General features: G+C 41.2%; 1 protein-coding gene across 9 annotated transcripts in view; it reads left to right on the plus strand.

Annotated features, from left to right (window-relative positions):
* The window catches only part of jcada (junctional cadherin 5 associated a), a 66,181-nt gene extending 55,055 nt beyond the window's left edge, over positions 1 to 11,126 (plus strand). For 6 of the 9 annotated variants that reach the window (XM_060940096.1, XM_060940093.1, XM_060940091.1 and 3 more), the window contains exons 3-4: positions 331 to 4,445; positions 8,956 to 11,126. In XM_060940096.1, coding sequence (XP_060796079.1) covers positions 331 to 4,445; positions 8,956 to 8,990 — 4,150 coding nt within the window. In that variant the 3' untranslated portion in view covers positions 8,991 to 11,126. Of the gene's footprint in view, positions 1 to 330; positions 4,446 to 4,534; positions 4,571 to 8,590; positions 8,846 to 8,955 lie in introns of all 9 variants that reach the window. The other 3 variants (XR_009656526.1, XR_009656525.1, XM_060940097.1) reach the window with 3 other exon arrangements.
* Positions 11,127 to 11,358: the final 232 nt, after the last annotated feature.

Below are 11,358 nucleotides of genomic sequence, written 5' to 3' on the forward strand. Positions count from 1 at the left end.
GATTGACTCACTCACTGCACATCATAGAAAGATCATTTAAATGGCCATATAATAATAATAGAAAATGTTATTTATATAGCACCTTTCATGTATAATAATACAGTTCAAAATGCTTTATTAAAAAAAAAACTACAATAAGTGAATGAGCAGAACACAGAAAAAAACAATTTAAATGTGATAGAAATTTGTTTTTTTCACTTTAAATATCTTATACACTACTTGTCTATATCTGTTCTTTGTGGTGAAGGAACATCTGCGAACCCTAACTCACTAAATTAGTTTTTTTTTTTTTACTCACATTTCTTCTGTGTGTCTGTGTATATGGTGCAGATTCCATGATGCCCACAGAGAAATGTACACTCATCCAAGGCCAGAGCATGATGTTGCTTACTGGCGAAGACGGGGTCAAGACTTCAACATGCTCCTGGACTACGTGGACATCAGGGAGCCACAGGGAAAGCAATTAGGTGGTCACCATAAAGCACAGGGCATGCAACGAAGGCCAGAGTCAGCATTAACCACTGAAGAGCATCGTCGTGAGAGACAGCGCAGAGCAGACAGTGCACGTGCCAGAGAGCGTGAACTGGCCCTCTACCAGTGGAAAATGGCAGCAGAGAGGAAGTACCAAAGCCTGGGCACAGAAGAGTGGCGTCCAGCTGTAGGAATAGGTCAACATATGTCTGAAAGTGAAGGTGAAAGATGGGCACAGGAGCAGCGGCGGCCTCGCACAGCAGAAGGTGCTGTTCCTCCCAGGACCAAAGCCAAATCCCAGTCCCTGCCAAGAATGGCCATGCCCTCAGACAGTATCCAGTACTTAAGCATATCATCCTCTGGCCATGACCCATGTGGAAGCTATCGAACAAATGGGCACCAGTCACGGGTGCCTCAAGGTCGCAGTCTCAGTGAAGGGGAAAGTAGGGAGCGATGGATTGACAATAGCCGGTCAGGTGTACAGTCTGCACCCCCATCAAAGCCCCGTTTTAGCCGACCTCTTAGACCTCCATCATATGAAGTTCACCAGCAGATGCGAGGAAGTTCAGAGATGCTCTCTGGTGAGTTTGTGCCCCACCCCAGAGACAGAACTCCACTGCCTTTTTCCAGACAGGATTATTTTGCACAGGAACTTGGAGGGTCTGGCATGGAGCCCCCAGGTTACATCCCTCCACCATCTTACAGGAGGCAACCTGTCATCAGGGGAGGGCACAGGACTTATGCCAATTCCATGGGGAACTACCAGTACAGGGGAGACCCATATATGCAAGGGCCTGCCATGGCCGAGGTCCAGGAGTGGTTCATGAGACAGACAGGGATGGCTTGGCCTGACAATTACAGGGATGGGAGGAGGAGTATGCCCTGTAGGAGACAGGCATACCCTGGTTATGGGGAGGAGCACATAGGGAATGTTCAGTACATACCCTTTGATGACCCACGAGTCAGACATATTTCAGGAGGGAGAATGGATGGGAACTCGCTGACCGATGCTGACAAAATCAGGAATATCAGAAAAGACGTCCCCATCACCTCCACATCTGAGAAGTCTCCTGATGACAGTGCCTTTCTGTTCTCAGGAAAACCATTCAGCAACACAGAAGCAAGTAACAGCAATATCAGTGATTGTGTTAATGAAGCAGTCATGCATAAGGAGGTGTCAGGAGAGGTGATCAACTCAAAATCAACAAATGATGAAAACTCCAACAGGTACCCAGCCATCCCTGACTATCTAAATTCCTTCCAAATAACATCACAACATCAAACATCCCAACAGAAACCCAGCATAGACCAACAATTCTGTGATACAGTAACACAAGTAAAGACATTTGAGGCTCAAACAGCAGCTGAAAATAAGAAAAACAAGAAGAAAATTAAAGAGACTATGTTCTGTTTAGTGTCAGTTCCAATAAACGTGGTAGCCAACAAAGAAGCTATTGATCCAAATAACAATGAAAAAATATCAAGCTTAGTGGTGATACCTACAGAAAATTCAGTGACCCAACTCTGTAGCAAAGACATGCCAAAGACTGCAAACAGCAGTGAGCAATTAATACAATCCAGCAGCTCACTGAACACAAAAAGGACCAAAAGAGCTCCACTTCGGAAAGAGATCATAGACGTTTGGTCTCTCCAAGCAAGTGCTGACAAAGAATTGTGCTATGCAGGATCCTGGCCAGGTGATCAATATAAAAATCAAGAGACTCAGACAGGTTCTCTTGAGGGTTCAAGAAATACAACTGTACAAAATCCTCAAACCCAGGTTACATATGACCCTCTATCATCCACAGACAGTGGGCTGGGGACTGAATGCAGTGTCAACAAGTGTCCCGTAAAAGTCCAAAAGAATTTCAACCTTTCCAGCAATAGTGCATTTTCCCAAACAAAAACAGCTAGCAGCTCAAGTACAAAAAGCCCAGTTCAACTCATAACAGCTCCATCACCACCATCTCCTGATCGCCAGCTCCTACTGAGAAAGAGTGCACCCAAACCCCAAGCACTAAATGGCCAAGAAGCCTTTGGCCAGTTCTTGTTAAAACCTGTAAACAGGAGACCATGGGATGCCATTGGGGAACTTGAATCTTTTAACAAGGAGCTGCAGGATCAAAATGCCAAACAACAAACCACTGATCAGGCTATAGAGGACCTTGATGAGGCATTGAAAAGCATTTTAGAGGTAGACACCACAATCATGGAGTTCAGTAGACCTGAGTTGGCTACACATAGGGTTAAACAGCAACATACAGAAAGAAGTCCTGAGCGACAGTTAAAGAATGACAACTTAGATTTCAGGTCAGATTTAGAGCACAGTGGTGTGACTCAAATAGGTAAAGATTTCAGGGAAGTAGGAAGTGCCTTCTCTACACTAGTGGGTCAGTTTGTAAATCCTGCCATACCACCAAGACAAGAGATGGACAGTGGGTTTGTCAATTATGAGGTCTTGAGTATGACGCAGGATGACCTGATGGTGAACAGGTTGGATATTACAGTGCCAAAGGAATCGTTACTGAAGGATGTTGGACTTACAGTGTACACAGTGATCCCAGACTCAGTGAAACTGGAATCACCTGTAGGTTTAAGCCCAGAGTCTCCAATGCTGACAAGTCCCTCTGACAACTCAGAAACATGTGAGGCTTCACAGATCACGTCTTCAGATAGTGGAGGAGATCAAAATACAAACAGCCCTGACTTTAGTTCAAAGCATAAGCATTCAAACAGTAATATAAGCTTTGCTAATAAACCTGACCAGAAGAAAGCGTCAGAGAACAGCAAAGTTATCACTGGCTCAGAAAGGTCACTTCACATTCATGGTGTCAGAAGTCAGCAGTTCACATTTATGCCAAACCCTGATAATGCTGATTATGACGATGATCCGTATCTGAGCAATGAAAAAACAATAGCAGATGAACATCTGGAGGCTCTTCTGAGTCAAGAGAAAGCTAATAGCATGCCAACAGAAGATCTTAGCAATCTGTATCAAATTCAGTGTGCCAAAGGAATTCCTGTGCACGAGTCCATTGAACAGAGGGCAGCCAGGATCCTGGGCATTGTTGTACCAGCTGAAGCCTTGGTTGTCAGTCAGGATGGTTGCAAACAGGATCAGGAAGATGAGCACGGTGACGAACCGAGTGAGGAAAAGGCTGAATTTGTTATGCAAACCATGACAATAAAGCCAAGTGAAGAAACACAGCATGTGAGAAGAGAGTATGAGCAAGTCATAGAGACATCAGTCCACATCCACGAACTGATGGAGAAGATTGATACTGCCATTGAGGAAGACCATGGGCCTGCAGGAGAGAAGTCCAGTAAAGAAAGTCATAGTACTTCGTTAGTGTTAGATTTACCCGAGTTTCCACCCAATAACCTGCGTTTATCACTGCCAGTGACTGAAGATAAGGATCTGACTTTAAGTGTGTGTGGAGGTGAGAAAAAGGTTACACCTGCTGCAGACATGTCTGAAGGCCAACCGGACAAGTCCATCATACATCATCCAACTTCTGTGTGCAGAAATGAAGAAATGTCTGCAGAGCGCATTAATCCTCTCATGAAGGATGAGTCAATGTCATGCGTCAGTGGTTTCAAAAAAGGGATCCAGAAAGGGAGGGGAGAAGAGGAAATAGGAAAGGAAAGAAACGAAAATAGAGTTCAAGAGGACAACGTAGTAGAAGGAGAAGAGGAGCAATCTGTGATGAATGAAACAAGAGTAAATGAGTGGCAAGCTGTGTTTGAGAAAAAGATAGATGAGGATGTTGATAGAAAGATGGATGAGGAGGAAGAGACAAAGGAAGAAATAGTGGAAAGAACAATCCAGTCACCAAAGTCCATGGGGCGCTCGGTCTCAGTCCCTCAGTCACGCAGTGGGACAGTGGTCAAGAGAGAAATCACACTCCCAGACACCTTTAGTATGGCCACTGATTCAGATTCACTTGAGGAGGATGACATTCAGTCCTTTTCAGGTGAGTGAAAGTTTATTTTGCACAGCTATAAATTACCAAAGAATAACCTTAAACACGATAGAAAGTATAATATTTTGTTTGGTACATAGAAATGACAGCTGATGTCCCGGGCCCAGGTTAAAACAGTGAGTATAATAGATATTAAATACAGAAAAGTCCTCATCTCATCTCGTTATCTCTAGCCGCTTTATCCTGTTCTGCAGGGTCGCAAGCAAGCTGGAGCCTATCCCAGCTGACTACGGGCGAAAGGCGAGGTGCACCCTGGACAAGTCGCCAGGTCATCACAGGGCTGACACATAGACAACCATTCACACTCACATTCACACCTACGGTCAATTTAGAGTCCCCAGTTAGCCTAACCTGCATGTCTTTGGACTGTGGGGGAAACCGGAGCACCCGGAGGAAACCCACGCAGACACGGGGAGAACATGCAAACTCCACACAGAAAGTCCCCCGCCGGCCGCTGGGCTCAAACCCAGGACCTTCTTGCTGTGAGGCGACAGCACTAATCACTACACCACCGTGCCGCCCCTTTCAAAACTGTCAAGTGTAAATAAAGTTATATTTCAAATCCTGTTGAACGTTTGAGCTTTATCATTCATCATTACAACGACATGGTGGCACAGCAATGAAGCACTCCCCATCAGAAGATTACAAATAGGCAATGCAACAGCAATCCGAGACAACATAATTGGTCATGCTGTCTAGCTGGGATGGATGACATTCCACTCTCCTGCCCATAAAAGCGACATTAGCCAGTCATGGATGTCTGTGAGTTAAAGGGCATATTCTGGACCAATTTCCTTTTTTTTATATACAACCCTGATTCCAAAAAAGTTGGGACAAAGTACAAATTGTAAATAAAAACGGAATGCAATGATGTGGAAGTTTCAAAATTCCATATTTTATTCAGAATAGAACATAGATGACATATCAAATGTTTAAACTGAGAAAATGTATCATTTAAAGAGAAAACTTAGGTGATTTTTAAATTTCATGACAACACCACATCTCAAAAAAGTTGGGACAAGGCCATGTTTACCACTGTGAGACATCCCCTTTTCTCTTTACAACAGTCTGTAAACGTCTGGGGACTGAGGAGACAAGTTGCTCAAGTTTAGGGATAGGAATGTTAACCCATTCTTGTCTAAAGTAGGATTCTAGTTGCTCAACTGTCTTAGGTCTTTTTTGTCGTATCTTCCGTTTTATGATGCGCCAAATGTTTTCTATGGGTGAAAGATCTGGACTGCAGGCTGGCCAGTTCAGTACCCGGACCCTTCTTCTACACAGCCATGATGCTGTAATTGATGCAGTATGTGGTTTGGCATTGTCATGTTGGAAAATGCAAGGTCTTCCCTGAAAGAGACGTCGTCTGGATGGGAGCATATGTTGCTCTAGAACCTGGATATACCTTTCAGGATTGATGGTGTCTTTCCAGATGTGTAAGCTGCCCATGCCACACGCACTAATGCAACCCCATACCATCAGAGATGCAGGCTTCTGAACTGAGCGCTGATAACAACTTGGGTCGTCCTTCTCCTCTTTAGTCCGAATGACACGGCGTCCCTGATTTCCATAAAGAACTTGAAATTTTGATTTGTCTGACCACAGAACAGTTTTCCACTTTGCCACAGTCCATTTTAAATGAGCCTTGGCCCAGAGAAGACGTCTGCTCTTCTGGATCATGTTTAGATACGGCTTCTTCTTTGAACTATAGAGTTTTAGCTGGCAACGGAGGATGGCACGGTGAATTGTGTTCACAGATAATGTTCTCTGGAAATATTCCTGAGCCCATTTTGTGATTTCCAATACAGACGCATGCCTGTATGTGATGCAGTGCCGTCTAAGGGCCCGAAGATCACAGGCACCCAGTATGGTTTTCCGGCCTTGACCCTTACGCACAGAGATTCTTCCAGATTCTCTGAATCTTTTGATGATATTATGCACTGTAGATGATGATATGTTCAAACTCTTTGCAATTTTACACTGTGGAACTCCTTTCTGATATTGCTCCACTATTTGTCGGTGCAGAATTAGGGGGATTGGTGATCCTCTTCCCATCTTTACTTCTGAGAGCCGCTGCCACTCCAAGATGCTCTTTTTATACCCAGTCATGTTAATGACCTATTGCCAATTGACCTAATGAGTTGCAATTTGGTCCTCCGGCTGTTCCTTTTTTGTACCTTTAACTTTTCCAGCCTCTTATTGCCCCTGTCCCAACTTTTTTGAGATGTGTTGCTGTCATGAAATTTCAAATGAGCCAATATTTGGCATGAAATTTCAAAATGTCTCACTTTCGACATGTGATATGTTGTCTATGTTCTATTGTGAATACAATATCAGTTTTTGAGATTTGTAAATTATTGCATTCCGTTTTTATTTACAATTTGTACTTTGTCCCAACTTTTTTGGAATCGGGGTTGTATATATGAAAGTATGTCCCTTTACACACTCATCCAGAATGGTAATTTTGCACAAGGCCATCTGTCTACAGCAGAAAAAAATAAAATAAAATGCGTCTGGAAAAATCCCAAGGGAGTCTAGAGCCAGATTCGTGACGTTACCTGCGGAAGCGCCAGTAGGCTGCGCAAGCTTTGCACGGTTTCAGTGCACAGCCTGTGTAGACCAAGCGCTCCCATTTCTCTCTCATTGTCCGGTCTTTTGGGAAGCGATGAGTTCTAATCCCATCAAGACTGGTGTTGCTACACCCTCCTACGATACATCTGTTAACCATTTTAATAATTACATGATAACGTTGAAGAAATTTGCAGAAAACCACCAGGTCGTTTTCTCATAAACAAACCAGCGCTGACGTAGGATTCAGAGGGAGGCGTCCCGCACGCGACGTCGCGAAAATCAATGTTTGCCGGGAAATCCAAATGCCAAGTTTTTTCAGAGGCGGACCAATTCGCCTCAAATGGCTTGATTTCAACTGAATTTTTCTGGTATTGCGCAAGGTAAAAAAAAAGCAGAGAACGCAGAATGTTACAGATATTTGACCAAAGTTTAATATAAAATGGGAGAATTACATTGATCTCGCTCCTGAATTTACCCGTGATATGCACTTTAATACAGATGGCAGTTAGTTCTTTCTTCCAAGCACGTTCTTTAATCCTAGTGCAGTTGAACTAAGATACAGTACGCAAGAGCAGTGGGGTGGTTGTGAGTTAAATATAAAAGTCCTGTTTGTTGGACTCTTATTGAATTCAATGCACTTGCTCATGTAGTTTTTTTTATTATTTAACAATTATTTGCCAAAGGCAAAATGAATATCGGTGAATATATTCACTGAGCCTGAGGCGGATAGTTGTTTCAGTATAAATACACAGGTGATTTTTTTTTTTTTTTTAAATCGTATAAAGAATTATTTCAAACTTCAAAAGCAGCATGCGAACGTAACAAAGGCGCAACACAGATTTGTGTCACTTATCCATACTGACTCTCATAAAATGCTTTGTTTTGAAATTGATAAAATCAATCACAATTCCACCTTACCTTTGAATAGTTTTCGACCAAACTTCGTAGCATCTTTAGTGCTTTTAGGAACAGTATTTTCTTTCATAATTTGTAATTCTTCCTCATTTACGGTGACAAAGCGATTGGCTGCCATTTTGCTGAGGTGCTCGAGGTGATTGGTCGAAAAATTCATATTATTTCTCGATAATCAGTGTACGTGATTTTTCTATAATCACCTCTGTAATTATACTAAAATGTTATATTGGGGGTGGCACGGTGGTGTAGTGGTTAGCTCTGTCACCTCACAGCAAGAACGTCCTGGGTTCGAGCCCAGCGGCCAGCGATGGCCTTTCTGTGTGGAGTTTGCATGTTCTCCCCATGTCTGCATGGGTTTCCTCCACAGTCCAAAGACATGCAGGTTAGGCTAACTGGTGGCTCTAAATTGACCGTAGGTGTGAATGAGAGTGTGAATGGTTGTCTGTGTCTATGTGTCAGCCCTGTGATGACCTGGCGACTTGTCCAGGGTGTACCCCGCCTCTCACCCGTAGTCAGCTGGGATAGGCTCCAGCTTGCCTGCGACCCTGTAGAAGGATAAAGCGGCTAGAGATAATGAGATGAGATGAGATGACAGACTCCAAACTGAATAGTAAAGATAAAATCTTGTAGCAATAAGTGTTTCTCACCACAAGAGGGAAGTATTGCCCAGATTATTTCACTTACACCAGTGTTTCCAGTTCTGCTCAGGGTGAGTTTTTTTTATTTCCCAACAACACATTATTGAACTCATCAGCTAAATAAGAATCTTGTACTGAATTTTAAATTGGTGTGTTGGAACAGGAAGAACACTGTGACTCCAGCACTGGGATTTGTAAACAGCCCCTTATGCACTAAAATACCCCCCCGCCAAAAAAAAAAAAGGTTAAATGTTATCGAACTATGTTCAAGTTGAGTTTTTCTTTGCTTTTTATGTTGGTTTGGTAATAATATGGTCCATTTATTTTTAAAATGTTGCTGAGTTGATGTGTTTCTCCTTCTTTTTCTTATCACTTCTCAGACTCTTATGATCCCAGCCGAGTTGAGAGGGTGTAAACTCGGACCTTGGTACAGCATCTCAGACTGCCCACACTGTCCTGTCCTGTCACTGTGACCTGGCTGGGAAATCAGTCAAATTTTCTCTTTTCTTTTTAACTTCATTCGGTTGTTGTTGTAAACAAAAACCGACAGCACACTTTCTTCATGTTATGCATCTTTTTTACAACATATTTTTTTAATAAAATAAGAACAATTCTGTTCATACAACGCTGTCGAGAAGAATATAACCTGGAAATTATTACATTTAAAGGCTGTAAATACTTTGATCTGCACCAGCACATCTTGATGTTTGTTAAATTTTCACCAAACAGGTTTATAGAGCAACTAAAATAAAGCGTACAACATACCAGCTTAGACTTCTCATCACCTGCAGTTTGACCAGTGACCGAGAAGTCACTGCTTAAATCTGCTACCAGAAGCAAATTTATAAACTGAAACAAGGTTTGATTACAAGTCTTCCATTGTAAATAATAATAATAAAAATAAATGCAAGTGAGTGAATATTTAATGTCTCATAAATGATCACCCTGCATCAATATACTCGCTAACAAAGAGCACAACTGAATGATGTATTTTGACAGCTGAGATATTCATATCAGTGTGTCCACATAGCTATTATTAGACATTGTCATAATAACGTAATTTTTCAAGCATGCAATACCTTTCAGTTTCCTCATTTTCAAAATCGTATCTGAAACATGAGCTTGTAATTATCAGTAACCAGCAGAAAATATATCATGTCAGAGATGCAAAAACGTAATAAATGTATATTTATTTTAGCAAGCAATCTTCAGACTGTACAAAGGAAAATGCAACATTATATAATTACTTGACATTTAATCGTGCAATTCTATTTGCTTGATTACAATCACTTTGCAAATGTCACATACGAGTGTGTGTAATTTCCTGCAGAGTCTGTGCGGTAAATGAGCTTTCAGATGGTGGTGTGCCTTTGGACGCAGAAATGTCAAAATGTATTGTGTGTTGTTTGTATATTTGTATAGTTCATACGTCACTAAATCTTCCTTGACAAGTTAGAGAATTGTGTTATTGGTTACTCTTTTGCATGCTCTAGTAGGTTCCACCTGAAGTTCTTCCATTAGAGCACCGTCAGTATTGGTAATTCATTAACACTGGTTAATGTTATACAGGAGGAACAGCTACATGAGAACTTCAATATGATACAACACACTGTCGTAAATATTAAGCTGATTTGGGGCACTCAGGCTGTGCTCTATCGATGATGCAAATTAATCCAATATCTGTGGGCGTTTGGGGAGAAAAGACTCACACGTACATTTTAACAGTAAGTGGCCAATATCATCAGTGTTTAGGTTCAGAACATAAATGACTATGGTGTTGTAAAATACAGTACCAGCCAAAACTTTGGACGCACCTTCTAATTAAACGTTTTTTCTTTAATTTTATTAAATAAAAGACGCTTCATGTCTTAAAAGTAATGATGGATGTCGTTCCTCTTTACATAGTTGAGCGGTTCTTGATGTAATATGGATTACTACAGTTGTGAAATCGGGTTATTTACTGTATTTTTATTATTTTGATCTCGAAGGCAAGAATTTGCACTAATTAACTAGACGAGGCACCTGTTAATTGAAAAGCGTTCCAGGTGACAACCTCATGAAGCTGGTTAAGATAATGCCAATAGTGTGCGAAGCGTCATCAAGGAAAATAGTGGCTACTCTGAAGAATCTAAAATATGAAACTTTTTTTTTTGGGGGGGGGGGTTACGCTTTTTTGTTTATCACATAATTCCATACACGATCCATATGTTATTTCATAGTTTTGATGTCTTCAGTATTGTTCTACACTGTAGAAAACAGTCAACATACAGAAAAAAAACCTATGAATGAGTAGGGGTGTACAAACTTTTGGCTGGTACTGTACATTTCTTTTAATAAGCCTTTCTATTTTCATACAGAAGTTGTGTGTATATGTATGTATGTATGTACAGTATGTATGTATGTGTTCTTGTGTAAGTCACTGTTGCTGTGTGTTGATTAATTATTCTGTGTCGGCATGAGATAAGCAGTATATTATGGGTAAAACTGAGGATTCAGGTTTTGCATATTATTGCATTTGGTACTATATAATAAAAATCATTATATTTCAAAATGCATATTTGTATCTTCCAAAAGAAAGCATTGATATTTAAAATAAAAACCATTATTTTTTAGAGTATTTTAAAGAAGGAAAGTGTTTATTATATAGGCACATATTCAAAGCAACTGGTTTTAAACAAAGTTTTGGGAAAGTGCTTTCTTTGTACATTACAGCAAAATATGAATTAATAAACTGTTTGCATGGACCATACTTGTTTGTGCTATTGTACAGAATCCTACAGCAC

Source organism: Neoarius graeffei, chromosome 14 (assembly GCF_027579695.1).
Source record: "Neoarius graeffei isolate fNeoGra1 chromosome 14, fNeoGra1.pri, whole genome shotgun sequence".
NCBI classification, from domain to species: domain Eukaryota; kingdom Metazoa; phylum Chordata; class Actinopteri; order Siluriformes; family Ariidae; genus Neoarius; species Neoarius graeffei.